At 41.5% G+C, this 22153-nt stretch overlaps 1 protein-coding gene across 1 annotated transcript in view; it reads left to right on the plus strand.

Annotated features, from left to right (window-relative positions):
* phf14 (PHD finger protein 14) overlaps positions 1–22153 on the plus strand; it is a gene marked incomplete at its 3' end in the record, with an annotated part of 132875 nt that overhangs the window by 55429 nt on the left and 55293 nt on the right. The window contains exons 9-10 of the mRNA XM_080755050.1: positions 12428–12587; positions 19119–19230. Of these exons, the coding sequence (XP_080611176.1) occupies positions 12428–12587; positions 19119–19230 (272 nt within the window). The remainder of the gene's footprint in view (positions 1–12427; positions 12588–19118; positions 19231–22153) is intronic.

Consider the following 22153-nt stretch of genomic DNA (forward strand, 5'->3'; position numbering starts at 1 on the left):
AGGTTTTTTTTGAAAAAACCTATGTTTCTATATACAGCAATCTGGCCAGCCATCGTCAAAGAAAAGGTCCTTTTCACTTCAACTGGAGCTCAGTTAGTCTGTTCTTGAGAGACTACTATGTCAGTGGTGCTCAAACCTTTTCATGTGAAGGACCCCCAAAATGATATTTATTTGGCCACGGACCCCCATCTCAAAATATTTTGTTCCAGGGACCACCCAGAAGCAGAATTTGAGTTACAAACGTTTGCTTTAAAAATACATAAGATTTGCACACATTTTTACGACTTTTTCAAAAATAGCAGATCTACAAGCTCGCAGCGCGGCACTCGGTGCCGCGCTGTGAGCTTGTATATCTGCTATTTTTCACTGGTTAAAGCATTCAATAATTCTAGGCCCTAAATGGGTTAATTTCCTAAGGTTGGCAAAACAATTACTGGTGTGCAGTGGTTTCTATGTGGGTCTATTACACCGTGTGGACGTGCTTCTGAGCAGCAATGAGGGCAGCAATCACAGCCTGGGCTCGGCTCAGGAGATAACACTCTGCTCCTAATTCACTGCCGCGGCCGCCCGGGGGGCGGCTTCTTCTGCTACCCAGGACGACTGACAAATCAGAAAGAGCTTCTCAGAGTTTCTCTCTGCGTGCTGCGCGTCGTCACTGCGGACCCCCGCACCGCACCAACCTGCAACGCACCCGCATCACACCGTACCGCACCGCACCGCATCGCATCGCACCGCACCGCACCGCATCGCACCGCACCGCACCCGCACCGCACCGCACCGCATCGCACCGCACCGCACCCGCACCGCATCGCACCGCATCGCACCGCACCGCACCCGCACCGCACCGCACCGCATCGCACCGCACCGCACCCGCACCGCATCGCATCGCACCGCACCACACCGCACCGCACCACACCCGGGGCCCGGAAATAACACAGTACCTTTACTCAAGTAATTGTACTTACATAACATTTTGAGGTACTAGGAAAGGTACTTTTATCAGGAAACTGGTAGAGGGAGAGAACGAGATGGGGCAAAGATCGACAGGGAAACCGGACTTGAACCTGCAGTGTGTTTTCAGGCTACATTGGAGCCTTAGTGCTCGGATGACTAGGCCATGTAGTTACAATTTTTGATATGTCAAAAAAAGACATTCCTGTCTTATTATCGTTTGAAAGAACACATTTTTATGTAGTGAGAATAGCCGATCTACATCCTAGATCTGCTGTTTACACTCTTATGTAAATCAAAGTAAGGTTTGATTTACATGAAAAATTTGAAACTCGGTTTCTGACAGCGACAATATTATATTATAGGGGGGTGGAAAAGCAAACATGGCGGCGCAGAAGGAGTTGTTTATTCTGCTCCTCTCTGTGTTTGTAGTGTTGTGCGTGATGTCCTCCCTACCTAAGTTATCAGTGTGGACGACGTCCCTCTGTCCTTTTCTATGTCTGTCCCTGATTGAGAGACTGTCTTTATCGCCAGGCTCGTGCACACATAGACATCAAAGGGGGCTTGAGCCCCTGCCCTTTTACCCGTCTGTAAAAAGTGTCCTCTCCAGACCATGAATGCAGTTTTTACTATGGTGAAAGAAACGCAAATGCCCCCTCTTTCCATGCCATACCTGAAGGCAGCGTTCAAGAGAATTGCCTTGTCCAAACTCTCCTGAACTTGAATGCAGCATCTTATGTTGAAAGAATTGCCCTCTCTGTGTAGAAATCCATGCCGTTACGCCACATCTCCAGTATTCATTTGCTTAGTTCAGTGTGGTGTCAAGCACTGAAAATAGCCGACCTCCAAGCTCTCAACGCGTCGCGCTGCGAGCTTGGAAGTCTGCTATTTTCAATATTTTCACCAAAAGGCCCTTTTAGAAATGTCATCCCCTGCCTCTCTAACATTCTCTGCACGTCCCTGTTTATCTCCATCACTGACTTCAGTCGTTTTTGGATTCAATCGAAGCCGGCGCGTCTTCTGTGGGAAGCATGTCCCGCACACCGAAAATAGCAGCTCTACAAGCTCACAACACGTCGCGCCGTGACGTGTTGTGAGCTTGTACGTCTGCTATTGTTGCGTTGTTGGAGTATTTGAAGTGATCACACTATAATTTAGCTGTAGTATATTTGTAGCTGCTGTATATTTGCAGGGTTTTGCCCTGGTGAATCATTCATTCTACAGGCTAGTAGAGAAGTAGTAGTCTGTATTTTTTTACCGGGGTTTTTCATTTTCATTTTCACAGCCTGCTCTCTGAGCCTTGTCTTCTTCCTGGTCAGAATTACACCAATCAAGCTGCTGATTACTGAAATGAGGGGGCAATTAGGACCCAGCTGGAGCCTGTCCTGACCTTCACTGGAACAACGACCACTTAGCATTTAAGACGTTTACACCGGGAACGCAGATCTGAACCACTTTAACCATTATTGAATGCTTTAGCTATTGAAAAATAGCAGATATACAAGCTCACAGCGCGGCACCGAGTGCCGCGCTATGAGCTTGTAGATCTGCTATTTTTTTAAAAAAATCGTGAAAGTTCTTTGCAAGTCTTTGAATATTTTTGACCCGATTCTTTAAGTGTCTTCTAAATCCTTCAAAGGTTTTCTTTTTTTTTTGGAAACACCTACTTTATGTTTCTATGTCAGTGGTGCTCAAACCTTTTCATGTGAAGGACCCCCAAAATGATATGTATTCGGCCACGGACCCCCATCTCAAAATATCTAGTTCCAGCGATCCACCCAGAAGCAAAGTTTGAGTTACAATATGTTCGCTTTTAAAAAATATATATTCAAAGACCTGCTATTTTTTGAAAGATCTTGAACATTTTAGCAAGTCTTTGAATATTTTTTGACCCGATCCCATTAATATCTTCTAAAATCCTTCCTCGAAATCAGTGGTTCTTCAAACTTTTTCATGTCAAGGACCCCCAGAAAATTTGCTTTTTAAACGATTTTTCAAAAAATAGTAGATCTACAAGCTTGCGGCGCCGTGAGCTTGTATATCTGCTGTTTTTTTCAATAGCTAAAGCGTTAAATAAGTCCGGGCCAGAACGGTTTAACCACCCAAGATGTGAACAAAGCTCACAGCACTCTTCATTCCAACCTTCCATTTTACTGCTCAGCGTGAGGCCGAGGACAAGATGTCTGAATCCCTCACATAAACCTTCCAAACTCCCAAGGTCTATTTCTCCTTAACCCATTTAGAACGGGTACACATTATTATGTATCATTATTTCATGCTTAAACTATTAAAAAATAGCAGATATACAAGCTCACAGCGCGGCACCGAGTGCCGCGCTGCGAGCTTGTAGATATTTTTAGAAAATGTGTGCAAATCTTTGAATACATGTATTTTTAAAGCGAACGTTTGTAACTCAAATTTTACTTCCTGGTGGTCCCTGGAACTAAATATTTTGAGATGGGGGTCCGTGGCCAAATACATATCATTGTGGGGGTCCTTCACGTGAAAAGGTTTGAGAACCACTGACATAGTAGTCTCTCAAGAACAGACTAACTGAGCTCCAGTTGAGTGAAAAGGACCTTTTCTTTGACGATGGCTGGCCAGATTGCTGACATAGAAACATAGGGTTTTTTCAAAAAACCTTAGAAGGATTCAAAAGACACTTATAGAATCGGGTCAAAATTCTAATTTTCATGATTTTTTCAAAAATAGCAGATCTACAAGCTCGCAGCGCGGCGCTCGGTGCCGCGCTGTGAGCTTGTAGATCTGCTATTTTTCAATAGTTAAAGCATACAATAATGATACACAATAATGTGTACCCGTTCTGAATGGGTTAAAGAAAAGGTATTAAGTTGGAATAACCGCCGGCAACAGATGGCAGCTTAGCGCTGATTGGGCTTTGAACCGCCAAAGGTTTTTTTTTTTTTGAGCGATCCGCTCGCCCGCCTTAACCGCCTTAACCCGTAAAGACCGGGAAATATTTTACACTTTAGCTATTGAAGAATAGCAGATATACAAGCTCACAGTGCTACACCGAGTGCCACGCTGCGAGCTTGTAGATCTGCTATTTTTGAAAAAAAGCATAGAAATTTGTGCAAATCTTTGAATATATCTTTTTTTTTAAGTAAATATTCTTAACTGAAATATTTTCTTCTGGGGTGGTCCCTGGAACAACGTATTTTGAGATGGGGAGGTTGGCAGCCAAATACATATAATTCTAGGGGTCCTTGACAACATGGAAAAGTTTGAGAATCACTGACATAGAAACATGCGTTTTTCAAAAACCTTAGAAGTATTTGGAAGAAATTTATAGAATTGAGTCTGTATATTCAAAGACTTGCACACATTTTCACGATATTTCAACAACAAAAAAAAAAATAGCTAAAATCTACAAGCTCACAGAGCGGCACTCGGTGCCGCGCTGTGAGCTTGTATATCTTCTATTTTTATAGTAGCTAACGCATAACATAACGCTTAAATCGGTTCAAGTCTAACACGGATGCGTTCCCGCTCGTGACGGGTTAACGGTGGAAGCGGTCTCACCAATCTGGCCGATGTTCCTTTTGAACTGAGATACAAAGCTCTCTGCGCGGTAAGCCGCCGGTTGCCGCCGCTAATGTTCGCTAAGCTTGACAAAAAGTGATGACTGCCAGGATAGGCCGGGTATTAACCCAATTAAACCTGGAATTATTTTATACTGTAGCTATCGAACAAAACAGCAGATACACAAGCTCACAACGCGGCACAGAGTGCCGCGCTGTGACCTTGTAGATCTGCAATGTTTTTGAAAATGTGTGGAAATCTTTGGTTATATGTATTTTTAGAGCGAACATCTCAGATTTTGCTTCTGGGGAGGGGGTCCCTGGAACTATATTTTGAGATGCGGGTTCTGTGGAAAAAAATAAGTATCATTTTGAGGGTCCTTGACATGAAAATGTTTGAGACATGATATAGAAACATAGTTTAAAAAAAAAAAAAATAACATGGATTTAGAAGACACTTATGGAATCGTGTCAAACGATTCAAAGACTTGCACACCTGTTCAAGGTTTAAAAAAAATAGCAGATCTACAAGCTCGCTGTGAGCTTTTATATCTGCTATTTTATATTTTTATTTATTCCTTTATAGTTATAGCATTTTTTTTGGCACTGTCTGTTAAGTTGTGCATTGAGTATAGCTTTTTTTGTGTGTGACGTGTCACTTATGAGCGTTGAATGTTTCGTGGTTACCTTATGTTTATATTCTTCTTTTTTTGTGCTTGCTCTTTGGACTACAGTACTCTTTTTCTTTTTCTTACTTCTCTGTAACTTGTAACCTTAAACTGCTGTGCTGCCTCTGGGCAACTGAATTTCCCCCGTGGGATAATAAAGGTATCTATATATCTAAAATAATGCGTAACACTGCTTTCCCGGTCTCACTGGTTTAATCCCCCAAGTGAAGATTATCCGTGTCAGGAAATGGCGAGCTCGACAGGAAGAGGAGAGAGAAGTGAACGGGATGGTTTCACTGGAATGGAGGGGTCGTATCGTACCTCCCTCCTCCCAATGCGTTGGGAATTAATTCATTCAAAAAAGAAAAAAAAGTCTCGATGTCGGTGGCCAAGGTGGCATAAAAGAGGACAAACTAGGTGTGAACGTGTCAAACAAGTTCTCAGATATGTTACTTTACTGTATGTAAAATGAAATGAAGTCTCTTGCACACCTACAAAGGTGACGGGTGCGTCGAGGAAAAGACTAAACCAAGGCTCGACAAACTGAAAAGAACTGGCACAATGTGTTCAAATGCAAACCCACAACATTTCAGTCTTTTTCAGATCTTCATCAGACTATCTTTGTGTAAAAGTAGCAGGCGCACAATGTAGAAATACTCTTTTACAAGAAAAGGTCCTGCGTTTAAAATATGACTTGGAGTAGTTCACCCCTTCAAGTTTTTGATTACTCATGCCATGGAGAGTAGAGTTCAATAATATTTTTTTGTTTTTTGTCACAGACAAAAATTTGATTCGAGTAAATTTACCCCCATTGATTCCGGATGGTGACCCGTTTCGAAACGGGTCCCCATCCGGAACAAATGGGGGTAGATTTATTGTTATCACATTTTTGTCTTAGGAATGCGACAACAAACTAAAACTAGAAAAATATTGTTCCTTCGAAACAATTGTGGGCTCGCTTCAAGCCAGAAAACAATGGCTATAAAAGTACAAAATGTCAAGATCGCAGGCAGTGCTCTCTTTGACGTTACTGACGTCAAAGATTGGTCCATTTTGTTCCAAAAATGTGTTGTGCAAAAGTTGACCCGCTGGTGGCGCTATAACAGGCCAATGTAAGAAGGGTGGTATCTGCTCCTTGACCTATTGGGAATGTGCTTGCAAGATTTCACGCACATTGGAGGCTGTGTTCATGATTTGAGGTGTTTTTGGCTTTGGCCACTTTATCGCTGCTTGCAGCTATATTCATTATTATTATTTTTTTTGTGTGTGTGCACTTCATAGGCATATTAGATAAAGGTCCTTAGATTGTGTGTAGAATGTTTCATGCAAATTGCAAAAATAAATCCTAACGGGTTTAAGCGTTTCACAAACTGCTCAAAATGATATAGCGCCCCCCTTTGGCCAATTGGGGTAAGATTGGTTTTAGTGATATTTGGACTAACACTCTATGCCATCTTTGCCAAATGCCATGAACATGTTACTTTGCATGTATGATTTAGAGGCAGAAGAATAATTTGCATAAAACTGCAATATTCATTGAATTTATTTTAAAAAGCATGTTTCAATTTTAAAGAAATCCGATCTGACAGATCTTTAGATATCGGTCCAAAGTTCACGTAAAAAAAGTTTTGTGCACGTGGAGCGAAAATTCCAGAATAAAAGCGGGTTTACGCGTTTTACAAACTGCTCAATATGGCGGAAAATCGGGGGGCGGAGCTTACTTAACAACGACACAGATGTCTTCCGCTCGAGTCAAAGCACGCGTGTAACAAGTTGCATGTCTTCAAACGAAACGAGTCATGACTTATGCCCGTTTGAAGTTTGAATTTTCAAACGCTTCGTATAGCGCCCCCCTTTGGCCGATTGGAATAAAATTGGTTTCAGTGATACTTTGACTAACCCTCCACATCTTTGCCAAATGCCATGAACGTGTAACTTTGCATGTATGATTTAGAGGCCGAAGAATAATTTGCATAAAACCGCAACATTGATTGAATTATTAATAAAATATATTTCACTTTAAAAGAAATCCGCCGAGACTAGTTTGACCGTATTGGTCCAAAGTTCATGTGAAAAAAGTTTCATGCGCGTATCGCAAAGATCCCAGGAGGAGATAGATTTTTACTGTTTTTCATATAATTCCAAATTCTGAGGGATCTAAAGGTCAGAGGTCAAAAGTCAGAGCGTAAAAGTTGTTCGGCATGAGGAGACGCATACGTGTATACAGGTTTCATGGCTGTACGTATAACAGAGCATGAGCTATACTTGTTCAAAGTTCGCACTTTCGAAGGCTTCCTACAGCGCCACCATTTGGCCGATTGCTGTAAAAAGTAATAGCACACGTCGCCACAGTAAGCTGAACACATTGATGTTTTTATTTTCATTTTCTCACTAAGTATGTAGGAGTAGAAAGGAACCGAAGTTTTGAGGAGAACTTGATATGACGGTTAGATATTGTCACTAGAAAAATATTGTTCCTTCGAAACAATTGTGGGCTCGCTTCAAGCCAGAAAACAATGGCTATAAAAGCACAAAATGTCAAGATCGCAGGCAGTGCTCTCTTTGACGTTACTGACGTCAAAGATTGGTCCATTTTGTTCCAAAAATGTGTTGTGCAAAAGTTGACCCGCTGGTGGCGCTATAACAGGCCAATGTGAGAAGGTTGGTATCTGTTCCTTGACCTATTGGGAATGTGCTTGCAAGATTTCACGCACATCCCAGGCTGTGTTCATGATTTGAGGTGTTTTTGGCTTTGGACACTTTATCGCTGCTTGCAGCTATATTTATTATTATTATTTTATAATTTTTTTGTGTGCACTTCATAGGCATGTTAGATAAAGGTCCTTAGATTGCGTGTAGAATGTTTCATGCAAATTGCAAAAAAAATCTTAGAATAAAAACGGGTTTAAGCGTTTTACAAACTGCTCAAAATTATATAGCGCCCCCCTTTGGCCATTTGGGGTAAGATTGGTTTCAGTAATATTTGAACTAACCCTCTACACTACTTTGTCATGAAAATGTGACTTTGCATGTATGTTTTAGAGGCAGAAGAATAATTTGCATAAAAATGCAATATTGTTTGAATTATTTAAAAAAGCATGTTTCAATGTTAAAGAAATCCGATCTGACAGATCTTTAGATATCGGTCCAAAGTTCACGTAAAAAAACTTTTGTGGACGTGACGCGAAAATTCCAGAATAAAAGCGGGTTTACGCGTTTTACAAACTGCTCAAAATGGCGGAAAATCGATGGGCGGAGCTTACTTAACAATGACATAGATGTCTTCCGCTTGAGTCAAAGCACGCGTGTAACAAGTTGCATGTCTTCAAACGAAACGAGTCATGACTTATGCCCGTTTGAAGTTTGAATTTTCAGACGCTTCGTATAGCGCCCCCCTTTGGCCGATTGGAATAAAATTGGTTTCAGTGATACTTTGACTAACCCTCCACATCTTTGCCAAATGCCATGAACGTGTAACTTTGCATGTATGATTTAGAGGCCGAAGAATAATTTGCATAAAACCGCAATATTGATTGAATTATTAAAAAATTATATTTCACTTTAAAAAAAATCTGGTTGATCAATCTGACCGTATTGGTCCAAAGTTCATGTGAAAAAAGTTTTGTGCACTTGACGCAAAAATCCCAGGAGGAGATAGATTTTTACTGTTTTTCATATAATTCCGAATTGTGGGAGACCTAAAGGTCAGAGGTCAAAAGTTAGAGGGTAAAAGTTGTTCGGCATGAGGAGACGCTTACGTGTATACAGGTTTCATGGCTGTACGTATAACAGAGCATGAGCTCTACCTATTCAAAGTTCGCACTTTCGAAGGCTTCCTACAGCGCCACCATTTGGCCGATTGCTGTATAAAATAATAGCACACTTCGCCACTGTAAGCTGAACACATTGATGTTTTTATTTTCATTTTCTGCCTGAGTATGTAGGAGTAGAAAGGAACCGAAGTTTTGAGGAGAACTTGATATGACGGTAAGATATTGTCACTAGAAAAATATTGTTCCTTCGAAACAATTGTGGGCTCGCTTCAAGCCAGAAAACAATGGCTATAAAAGTACAAAATGTCAAGATCGCAGGCAGTGCTCTCTTTGACGTTACTGACGTCAACGATTGGTCCATTTTGTTCCAAAAATGTGTTGTGCAAAAGTTGACCCGCTGGTGGCGCTATAACAGGCCAATGTAAGAAGGGTGGTATCTGTTCCTTGACCTATTGGGAATGTGCTTGCAAGATTTCACGCACATTGCAGGCTGTGTTCATGATTTGAGGTGTTTTTGGCTTTGGCCACTTTATCGCTGCTTGCAGCTATATTCATTATTATAATTTTTTTGTGTGTGTGCACTTCATAGGCATATTAGATAAAGGTCCTTAGATTGTGTGTAGAATGTTTCATGCAAATTGCAAAAAAAAAATCCTAACGGGTTTAAGCGTTTCACAAACTGCTCAAAATGATATAGCGCCCCCCTTTGTTCAATTGGGGTAAGATTGGTTTTAGTGATATTTGGACTAACACTCTACATCTTTGCCAAATGCCATGAACATGTTACTTTGCATGTATGATTTAGAGGCAGAAGAATAATTTGCATAAAACTGCAATATTCATTGAATTTATTTAAAAAAGCATGTTTCAATTTTAAAGAAATCCGATCTGACAGATCTTTAGATATCGGTCCAAAGTTCACGTAAAAAAAGTTTTGTGCACGTGGAGCGAAAATTCCAGAATAAAAGCGGGTTTACGCGTTTTACAAACTGCTCAATATGGCGGAAAATCGAAGGGCGGAGCTTACTTAACAACGACACAGATGTCTTCCGCTCGAGTCAAAGCACGCGTGTAACAAGTTGCATGTCTTCAAACAAAACGAGTCATGACTTATGCCCGTTTGAAGTTTGAATTTTCAAACGCTTCGTATAGCGCCCCCCTTTGGCCGATTGGAATAAAATTGGTTTCAGTGATACTTTGACTAACCCTCCACATCTTTGCCAAATGCCATGAACGTGTAACTTTGCATGTATGATTTAGAGGCCGAAGAATAATTTGCATAAAACCGCAATATTGATTGAATTATTAAAATTTTTTATTTCACTTTAAAAAAAATCTGGTTGATCAATCTGACCGTATTGGTCCAAAGTTCATGTGAAAAAAGTTTTGTGCACTTGATGCGAAAATCCCAGGAGGAGATAGATTTTTACTGTTTTTCATATAATTCCGAATTGTGGGAGACCTAAAGGTCAGAGGTCAAAAGTTAGAGGGTAAAAGTTGTTCGGCATGAGGAGACGCATACGTGTATACAGGTTTCATGGCTGTAACTAAAACACAGCATGAGCTATACCTGTTCAAAGTTCGCACTTTCGAAGGCTTCCTACAGCGCCACCATTTGGCTGATTGCTATAAAAAATAATAGCGCACTTCGCCACTGTAAACTGAACACATTGATGTTTTTATTTTCATTTTCTCACTAAGTATGTAGGAGTAGAAAGGAACCGAAGTTCCCGTCTACTGTCTGACTGACTGATAGATAAATAATGACAATATCTAAAGTGTGCTCGCCTTATAGGCGAGCCCACAAATATTATTGAACTCTAGTCTCCATGGCATGAGTAATCAATAGAAAAAAAGTCATTTTGGGGGTGAACTACTCCTTTAAACCATTAAGACTCCCTAATCAGGAGATGAGCATGAGTAAACAAATTGTCCAGGGTGTTATGGTATTAATGGTGACTGTATCTTTATCTGTGTCCAGGGTGTTACAGTATTAATGGTGTCTCTATCTCTCTCTGTCCCCAAGGAAATTAAAAACAAGGTAGGGACATATACGTCATTTTCGCTATCATGCAATTCCAGACGGCAGATTCGTCTCACCATGGGAGCCAGCCCTGCAGCCGGAAGTTTGGTGGCTGCATTGGATTCCATGGAAGTCCGTGGAGAAGCTCATGAACAAACCACCAACAAACAATTATTCTGACTGTCTTAGACCTTTGTCAAATAATCACTTCTGGAAAATAAAAGACATCATATAAAACTTTTTTTTCTGCTATGTTACTTTTCAATGTGCACACTGTGCAATTTCATAGAGGTATCTAAAGAGTACAAAGTACGTTCTGAACGTGCCAAGGATTTAGTGTTGCCATGTTCACTTATTATAAGCGACTTTGGGCTTAATGTCTGTGAAGTTGCTTGTAAATATTGGTTGTTGCAGGTGGCGTCTTGTGTGTGTGTGTGTGTGTGTGTGTGGGGGGGGGGGGGGCAGGGGGTCCGCGGAGGTACTGCAGGGGGTCCGCGAAATTATTGCTTGATTGATGAACAAATAAATACATTTATTTTACTCTTTTCCCCCCAAATGTCCATTTATCTTAATTATTTTAAAACATTTTCCACATTTATGTTAAAAATAAAACAAGCTTACTGCAATTGACATATTGTTGATAGTATTATTGACATGGTTCTCAGTTAAGGTATGCCTATGTATTCATGTTTAAAATAAAAGTATGAATAATGTTACACATGAATATATAGCCTACAAATGTTGTAGCCTCTACGAGGTGGTATTAAGGGGATTGCTCCATCTCTGCATCATTTTGAAGGTCCCTGGCCTGATTGAAGACCCCTGTTCTAAAGTGAACAAGTTGCAGAATGTCGCATTTGACAAGTTATCAAAATCTTAGCAGATCTATAGCTTGTTGATGGTTATTTTCAATACAGCAGTAAGTGCTCATAAAAGTCTAGTACCTTCCTGGCCCTAGTTGGTTATTTTGGTCTTGTTTTCCTAGGCCTGGTTGCTTATTTCTCAGAACCTGGCAACACTACCAGAAACAATACATGACGGAGGATGACGCTGTTTAGATGCCTCAATAAAATTATACAGTGTGCACATAAAAAAACAATTGATTGGAAAACAACCTGTGATATGCATTATTTTATATTCCTGGACCGATTAACTGACAAAGGAGACAAACGTTCAGAAATAATTTATTCACAAGCATGGTCCAGCTGGCTGTCATCCTTCTGCCATGGCAGTTCACACAACTTCCGGTCCCAGTTTTGGCTCCCATGAGCGTCAATGGCGGATGCCCAGCCGTTTTGGTGACTCTACCTTCTTTATAGTTATCTTGTCTGTCCCCAGGATGTTACAGTAGTAATGGTGTCTCTATCTCTCTCTGTGTCCAGGGTGTTACAGAATTAATGGTGTCTCTATCTCTCTCTGTGTCCAGGATGTTACAGTATTAACGGTGCCTCTATCTCTCTCTGTCCCCAGGATGTTATGGAGTGGACGGAGAGAGTGACAGCATCATGTCCTCGTCCTCAGAGTACTCCACAGAACCCTGGTTCTGTGACGCCTGTAAGAACGGGGTGACACCCAGCTGTGAGCTTTGTCCCAACCAGGACGGCATCTTCAAGGAGACCGACGCTGGGAGGTACGGATCACATGCATAAAGTGAATGGCAAATGCAGTGGCAAAGTGAGTTTAATGTTGTTTAACATCATTTAATGCAATCAGAAAGGACTTTTCAGTTTGGATGGTATGGGCTGTCAAGACCAGAAAGTAGTTTTCTGCCACTCAGCAGGCGTTTCAACATATGTGCATTTACTCTATAATCAGGGGTGCACATAACTTTTTGGGGCTAGTACTCAGGGGAGTTCCTGGATATGTTGCTTTGTACTCACTTTTTTTTTTTAATTTTTTTATAGGCCTATAAACATGACCAGGGCTCTGACATGACCAAACAAATAGAACACTACAATGCAAGCCTTTCAGTGCTGCACATTAAATAGTTATCCTATTCAACAGTGCCATTTTAATATTTTTTGGCGCATTTAAAAGCAATGAATAGATGGAGAACTATGACGGCAGATGTTCATGTATCAAATAGATATGCTGCACATCCAGTAGTCGCTCATGCAAGTGCAAGACAAAATAAATAATATCCTAGTAAAGAGAAAAGACGCCGGCGATGGCCGATCTCGTTTGCGCCTGATAACTGCACAGCAAGCGTTTTATTGGAGCTACACCTGCTCCCACAACGTTACGTGAAAGCCTTGTGACGGGACGTAAACCAGCATGAGACAGACAGACAGATTGTTTAAGTTATACCATGTAACTTTTTTTATAAAACAAATCTTAAAATTGTCCTAACTGTTAAATCGCTAAAGTTTTAGAACACCCACTCCGTTATTTTCAGCTTCTAAAGCCTTCTCTTTATATGTTTTCTATGAGCCATGAGGGGGGGAGAATTTTGCGGCAAAATTGCGTCATCACACTACCGGCCAATCACAGCGAGGGTTATACACTTCCGGCCAATCACAGCGCATCTTGAAGTGGGGTCGCTATGGCGGCCATATTTGTAGTCGCCCGTGTGTCTCTGTACTCAAAAGGTAACCTCGCCTACCAGGCAGGGTGAAGGAGTCCGTTTCTCCGGAATGCCTGAACGCACAGGAACCAGGGACCCCTCTAAAGATAGATCTCGGCGAGGTGGAGGCAGACGAGGTGGAGGCAGACGCGAAAAACGGCCGAAAGACGCGGACGCGACCGCGGTTTGCTATAGGGCTACTGACCACTAGTTGAGCATCTTACACAGTATAGCTTTAAGTCACAGCATGGTTTCAATAGCCTATCGTAAATATGATTGTTTTTAATCCACGTGGGTCCGTGTTTACTTAGTTACACTAGAGTTTACTTAGTTACACTAGAGTTTACTTAGTTACACTAGAGTTTACTTAGTTACACTAGAGTTTACTTAGTTACACTAGAGTTTACTTAGTTACACTAGAGTTTACACTAGAGTTTACTTAGTTACACTAGAGTTTACTTAGTTACACTAGAGTTTCGAACAGCATAACAACACAAGTGTCATGGCAACTGGGTTACCGACTTCCTCTAAAATCGTCGGATTTCAAAATAAGAGAAACTTGTAATGATTAGTCAACACTGCTTTTATTTTTAGGTCTACTTACAGGACGTACGTGTTAACGTGCAGTAAGTGACACCAGAGCTAGGGTCTGACGCTAAATAAATAATTAAATAATGCTACCAGCGGCAGTGCGCAAAAGCGCTTCACGTTGTTTGTTCCGGTGCGCAATATTTATTTTGACGGCACATGCGCACTTGCGTACCAGTTATGTGGACCCCTGTCTATAATGGTGACATGTAGTTTTCATATGGTCCCATACCGTACGTACAGTAGTGGAGGCGGGGTCTCATGGTTGGAGCCACCGCGGGGACAGACTGACTCTGCCCCCGTTGAACCCAGCAGAAACCAGCCAATTAGCATTCATTAGATCCTCCTGACACTGGAGGTGGAGAGGGGCAAGAAAAAAACCTTCTGAAACAAATAAAAGCTTAAAGCGATGGACCTATTGACCTTTGTGCCGGTCAAGAAGACTGGAGGAGGCAGCCAGCGGAATGAAAGGAAACCAGAGGAGAAGAAAAAAAAAGCCATCTAAAATTGTGCAAGCATTTTAGTATCGGAAAGAAGAAGTGGAAGAAGAAGAAGAAGAGAGGAAAGTTTTATAAAGAAAGAGAGAGAGAAAGAGGGAGAGAGAGAAGACTAGAGCGGGGAGAGAAAAGAGGGAAGAAAGAAAGAGAGAGAGAGAGAGAGAGAGAGAAAAGGAGAGAATAGAAGAGAGTTTAGCCCGTTTAAGCCTAGAATTATTTAACACTTTAACTATTGAAAAATGGCAGATCTACAAGCTCGCAGCGTGGCACCGAGTGCCGCACTATGCGCTTCTAGGTCTGCTGTTTTTTAAAAATTTAGATTTTTTTTTCTTTTTTCTTTGAATATAAAAATAGCCAACATTTGTAAGTCAGATATTTGCTTCTGGGGGGTCCCTGGAACAACATATTTTGAGATGGGGGTCCGCGGCAAAATATCTATAATCTTAGGGGTCCTTGACGTGAAAGAGTTTGAGAACCACTGATTTAGAAGAAGGATTTTAAAAGACATTTATAGAAATTGGAGTAAAAGATATTCAAAAACGTGCACAAAATTAATGTTCACGATTAAAAAAAAGCGGATCTACAATTATTATTCACTGACTGAGCTTGTATATCTGCTATTTTTTTTATAGTTAAAGCATCAAATAATGGTTAAAGTGGTTCACAGCCTTACGTTCCCGTTCTCAGCGGATTAGCAGAGAGAGAGAGAGAGAGAGAGAGAGAGAGAGAGAGAGACACACAGAGAGAGAGACATAGAGAAACAGAGAGAGAGCTCTCTCTCTCTCTAGCGCTGCCATGTGAAGCGTGGAGGCTTGAGCCCCGTTATCTGTGATGGCGGCGGAGGCCCCGGCAGCCTGCACCGAATTTACTACATCACTGGAGCATGAAAAACACTGCAAATTAAACCAGTCCAACCGGGAGAGCATCGCTGGCATCTTTACCTTTCACCATTTACAATGTTTGTCATTTATCAGACACCAGAGCATCAAATGCATAGAAACTGTAATCTAAAATCGTTGGCAAACCCAAGAAAGAACCTCTTATATCAGTCTGACTTTAGAGTTTTACCTATATATACCATATATAGATATTGGTTATTGTCTATTTAAAAATAAAAAAATAAAAATAGCAGATACAAAGCTCATAGTGTGGCGTGTGGTAGATATGCTATTTTTGGAGCTGTGTGGAGCTCCCTATACGTGGCCGTGTGTGTGGGTCTGTCTGTCTCCGTGTCTGTAGCCTGCAGTAACCTTTTCTGACCACACATGTTAAGGGAGGGGCGCTGTTGCACACACACACACACACACACACACACACACACACACACACACACACACAGCTCCACTTCGAACAGAGGTTCGATTTTGAATAAATCTTGGATATTTGTGCAAATCTTGGAATATAGCTGTACATGCATAATGTTCTTTTTTCGACAACGGAGCGTCGGCAGGATAGCGCCTCACACCACGGAGGTTAGGGTTTGGGTTAGGGTTAGGTTGTCGAAAAGATGACATGTAGAAACAGCGACACAGTCCCGTTTTGAGCACCACTGGTATAGAAACATTTTTTTTTTCCTTCTTTTTATTTGTCTTCAGAAAACCGATTTAGAAGTCATTCTGACAGACATAAAAATAGGCTCTAAAACATTTAGAATGCATTAGGCATAGAGGGGTTAAAGTGGTGAGCGCAGGCTGCTTGCTACAGATAGATATCTTTATATTGGACTTCTGGATTCCTTTTTCCCTAAAGTCCTCCGCATTTGAAATTGTGTCACAGCACCAAACTGTCCCTCCCCCCTCCTCCCCCTCCCCTCTTCCCCCTCCCCCTTCCCCCCCCAGTCTGGGGGAGAGGAGGGGGGGTGGGGGGGGTCCATAAATCCATACATCTATGAATCCTTTTTTCTTTCTCTTTTTGTGCTGTTTTGAAGTGTTGGGTGCTGCACTGCGTTCCAAACTGCAAGCAATTTACTGATGGCAATTTCCCTTATTCCATCTAGACTGGGAACACAAATCTGTGTCGCTTCAGATTTGAACCACTTTAACCGTTATCTTATGCTTTAACTATTGAAGAATAGCAGATATACAAGCTCACGGTGCCGCGCTGCGAGCTTGTAGATCTGCTGTTTTTGAAAAAAAATCTTGAAAATGTATGCAAGTCTTTGAATATCTTTGACCCGATTCTATACGTCTTCTAAATCCTTCTTCTAAAATCAGTTGTTCTCAAACTTTTTCACGTCAAGGACCCTCAAAATTACATGTATTTGGCCCACGGACCCCCATCTCAAAATATGTTGTTCCAGGGACCACCCCAGAAGCAAATATTTGAGTTACAAATGTTTTTAAAAAGATTATATTAAGAGACGATAAAATAAAAAAAAATCAGATCTACAAGCTTACAGCGCAGCACCGAGTGCCGTGCTGTGAGCTTGTATATCTGCTATTTTTCAATGGTTAAAGCATTACATAATTCTCGACCTGAATGCGTTATTGTCTGAAGTAATTGACTGCTGTTAGAAAGGCCTTCTAAGAAGGGAAATATAAGCACAGAACAGAAGCTGCCGGAAAATCTGATCAAATTGATTGTGGCTGGAAGTGGCAATGTGAGAAACCATTAGTTTTTCTTTTTTATGTGTTATTTTCTTTTTCTTTAAATGTCTTGTTCTTCACACATTTAAGACTGATTATATTTCCCCCAGTCAGACGCTGTGTTTGTGCCTCCAACAAGGCAGTTTATCGGGTGTAATAGTGTTACTCCTCGTCCTAGATGGGTGCATGTGGTCTAATTAGGGATGCAACTTATCGATTAATAACCTTAACGATCGATTAACCGTTTAATTGATTAGCTGCGTTTTTAGGACCAAATGGAGAATTCTTGTCTGAAAAACAAAAATGAGTGTAGAAACATAATAATTGCCTTGATGTATAGAAGCCACAGGGTGCGACAGGGATTTGGACATCAGGGATCTCCATATATGGGCATGAAAGGGATTTGTTCCCCCTGGCATCACAGGGATCTCTCTAACAGGGCATCATTAATATTGATGACATCAGGGAACTCCATATATGGGCATAAAAGGGAATCTGTTAGTGTGACATCACAGTGAAGCCAGAGCAGCAAACCCATTCTGGTAGAGCGGTTCCCCTGACATCACAGTGACATCAGAGCATGATGACATCATGATGACATATTTTTACGGCCTATGGGATTGCCCATAGACCGTAAACGCATCTACACGTGTACACTTGTACACATTTCTCATAGTAAACTGCGACCTTTGATCGGAATTAGCGAGCGTTAACGAGCTTCAGCTGGACACAGACTCATCTCTTCTTTGCAGTGCTCTAAGGCAGTGGTTCTCAACCTGTGGGTCGGGACCCTCAGGGGGGGTCCCCAAATGATTAACTTGATGTGAAACATTGTTTTCCTCACTCTACAGTAAACAAACCAACATAAAGTTTAAGTGTATAGAGGGTATTTCTAAAGTGACAATTTAAGGACCTTTTAATACCTCTAAAATGACATAAACATTGGCCAAATTGTCCAATATAAGAGGCAGAAATTGTGAAAATAGCCGATCTACATGCTCACAGGCGTTGTGAGTATGTAGATCTGCTATTTTCACAATAAAACCGTGTTAAACGATATGTAATGCCTCAACTCTTAGTGCCCGTCTAGGTGAGGGGGTCCCCGGTTAACTCACCCACCGCTATTTTTAAGACCCTTCTAATGGTCCACACCGCCAGGATTTTGCCTACCTTTAACGTGGGCGCGCGCGAATCCATTGCGCGATGGTTCACCGATTGCATTCACAATACGATCCAGGCACGGTAAGCAACAAAGCACTACAGCCTTCCATCGCTCAAAGCGAAACCAACGGAGCGCCATGCTGGTGTTGCACAACATTGAACCGGATGACATTTCGGCAGACAGGATACAGGCGTCGTTGTCCCGCCCCCCCATTTCCGTTCTGGAACATCCAGATCCGTTTTTTGTGAATAGGGCGCTTATATAGAGCGCTATGGACGGCGAATCGGCGATCATACTTTTTTGTTTTATAGTTATTAAAGCTAATTGATAACTCGTCATAAGCAGAGTGGACCCATAACTATAGCTCGTCAAACTCGACATATGCAGTGGGTGAGTTAAAAGATGATTATTTTGTGGGTCCCGGCCTGAAAAGGTTGAGAACCACTGCTCTATGGAGTCTGTCTCATTTCTCTCCAAAAGCCCTTCAATACGATTAAAGATTACTGTGATTATGTTAAGACCACATTTGATATCACACACACACACACACACACACACACACACACACACACACACACACACACACACACACACACACACACACACCATTAGTCATAAAACAAACACAAAAACATTAATTATAAAAGTTTATTTTAATAATTTCTTAACAACAATTAATCAATTTTAGATAAATTGTCAACATCCCTAGTTGCTCCTGGTCCCAGGTGTGTGCACGTGGTCTAACAGTGTGTCTTCTCGTCCCCAGGTGGGTGCACGTGGTGTGTGCGCTCTACGTTCCCGGCGTGGCGTTCGGAGACATCGATAAACTGCGCCCGGTGACGCTCACCGAGATGAACTACTCTAAATACGGAGCCAAGGTGAGAACTGCTGCTTAACCCTGTTAAGATATGATCTATGATATATGATATGATTTGCATGGCTTGACACTGACCATTCACTTGTTCAGGTACAAAGTAATATTTCTGGATAATTAAATGACATTTCACAGTAATTTCTTTCTTAAATGCATGCACAGGAGTCAGACATTGAACTGTAATGCCAGTCCACAGTCTGCTGATCACAGAACAAGAGAAACCAAGAGCTACATTTCCAACAGACAAGTACAATCTTTGGGGTCATAATGACCCCAAAGATTTGGCAAAAACAGCTGATCTACAAATTCACACAACCCGTCATAATCTTTTAGTGTGGAGGGAAACTAACTCTAACCCTAACCCTAAACCTAACCTCAGTAACCGTGACGCGGGTGATTATCTAACCTGCCGATGCTCGCGGGTGATTATCTAACCTGCCGATGCTCGCGGGTGATTATAGTTTACAGTTTACAGTTTAGGCATTTAGCAGACGCTTTTAATCCAAAGCGACTTACAATAAGCAGATACAACATCACAATAATAAACAAGACAATAGGTCAGTACATTAACAGCAATATAACAATGTAAATGGATATCTATCTAGAGAAAACACAATATAATCAAAGTTCTAAAGAAACCTAAAAAACAAAAACAGATTATCTAACCTGCCGACGCTGTTCGACCCAACGGGAGTTCGACCTATGGGGCAGTCCCCAAGATGTAGGCCAGATGTAGGGTTATTTTCGGGGGCCTAAGTCATGGGTGTCCAAAGTGCGGCCCGAGGGCCTTGCGGTTTCATTCCTAAATTGTACTATAAACCGTCAAACAAGAATATTTTCCCAGAGTACAACCTGTCAGGATTCCTTGTTCCCTGTTGTCTGAAGGGGTCAAAGAAAGGGTATTTTGTTGTATTTTGTACCTTGCACGTCTGGTTACATTTGGTAATGTGAAATAAGGAAATAAGGATGAGTAAATTCATTTGTGTTTTGTTCAGAGCAGACACCTGACAAACGACCATTGATATTAAATATTGATGATGATAGTTAAATTAAATCATTTAAATGCATATGTATGACTTTGTTATGGACTGACCTAAAGTAGATTATGTCAGCAGATACAGTCGACCCTTGGGTGTTTTAATATGTTTTAATGTAACCCCCTTTGAAAACAGTTTGGACACCCCTGCCTGGTGTAAGTGGTTTTTAAACCACCTAAAACAGTTTGGACAACCCTGCCTGGTGTAAGTGGTTTTTAAACCACCTAAAACAGTTTGGACAACCCTGCCTGGTGTAAGTGGTTTTTAAACCACCTAAAACAGTTTGGACAACCCTGCCTGGTGTAAGTGGTTTTTAAACCACCTAAAACAGTTTGGACAACCCTGCCTGGTGTAAGTGGTTTTTAAACCACCTAAAACAGTTTGGACAACCCTGCCTGGTGTAAGTGGTTTTTAAACCACCTAAAACAGTTTGGACAACCCTGCCTGGTGTAAGTGGTTTTTAAACCACCTAAAACAGTTTGGACAACCCTGCCTGGTGTAAGTGGTTTTTAAACCACCTAAAACAGTTTGGACAACCCTGCCTGGTGTAAGTGGTTTTTAAACCACCTAAAACAGTTTGGACACCCCTAAAACAGTTTGGACAACCCTGCCTGGTGTAAGTGGTTTTTAAACCACCTAAAACAGTTTGGACAACCCTGCCTGGTGGAAGTGGTTTTTAAACCACCTAAAACAGTTTGGACACCCCTGCCTGGTGTAAGTGGTTTTTAAACCACCTAAAACAGTTTGGACAACCCTGCCTGGTGGAAGTGGTTTTTAAACCACCTAAAACAGTTTGGACAACCCTGCCTGGTGTAAGTGGTTTTTAAACCACCTAAAACAGTTTGGACAACCCTGCCTGGTGGAAGTGGTTTTTAAACCACCTAAAACAGTTTGGACAACCCTGCCTGGTGTAAGTGGTTTTTAAACCACCTAAAACAGTTTGGACAACCCTGCCTGGTGTAAGTGGTTTTTAAACCACCTAAAACAGTTTGGACAACCCTGCCTGGTGTAAGTGGTTTTTAAACCACCTAAAACAGTTTGGACAACCCTGCCTGGTGTAAGTGGTTTTTAAACCACCTAAAACAGTTTGGACAACCCTGCCTGGTGTAAGTGGTTTTTAAACCACCTAAAACAGTTTGGACAACCCTGCCTGGTGTAAGTGGTTTTTAAACCACCTAAAACAGTTTGGACAACCCTGCCTGGTGTAAGTGGTTTTTAAACCACCTAAAACAGTTTGGACAACCCTGCCTGGTGTAAGTGGTTTTTAAACCACCTAAAACAGTTTGGACAACCCTGCCTGGTGTAAGTGGTTTTTAAACCACCTAAAACAGTTTGGACAACCCTGCCTGGTGTAAGTGGTTTTTAAACCACCTAAAACAGTTTGGACAACCCTGCCTGGTGTAAGTGGTTTTTAAACCACCTAAAACAGTTTGGACAACCCTGCCTGGTGTAAGTGGTTTTTAAACCACCTAAAACAGTTTGGACAACCCTGCCTGGTGTAAGTGGTTTTTAAACCACCTAAAACAGTTTGGACAACCCTGCCTGGTGTAAGTGGTTTTTAAACCACCTAAAACAGTTTGGACAACCCTGCCTGGTGTAAGTGGTTTTTAAACCACCTAAAACAGTTTGGACAACCCTGCCTGGTGTAAGTGGTTTTTAAACCACCTAAAACAGTTTGGACAACCCTGCCTGGTGTAAGTGGTTTTTAAACCACCTAAAACAGTTTGGACAACCCTGCCTGGTGTAAGTGGTTTTTAAACCACCTAAAACAGTTTGGACAACCCTGCCTGGTGTAAGTGGTTTTTAAACCACCTAAAACAGTTTGGACAACCCTGCCTGGTGTAAGTGGTTTTTAAACCACCTAAAACAGTTTGGACAACCCTGCCTGGT

Source organism: Nannobrachium achirus, assembly GCF_963921795.1.
Source record: "Nannobrachium achirus genome assembly, contig: SCAFFOLD_169, whole genome shotgun sequence".
NCBI lineage: Eukaryota > Metazoa > Chordata > Actinopteri > Myctophiformes > Myctophidae > Nannobrachium > Nannobrachium achirus.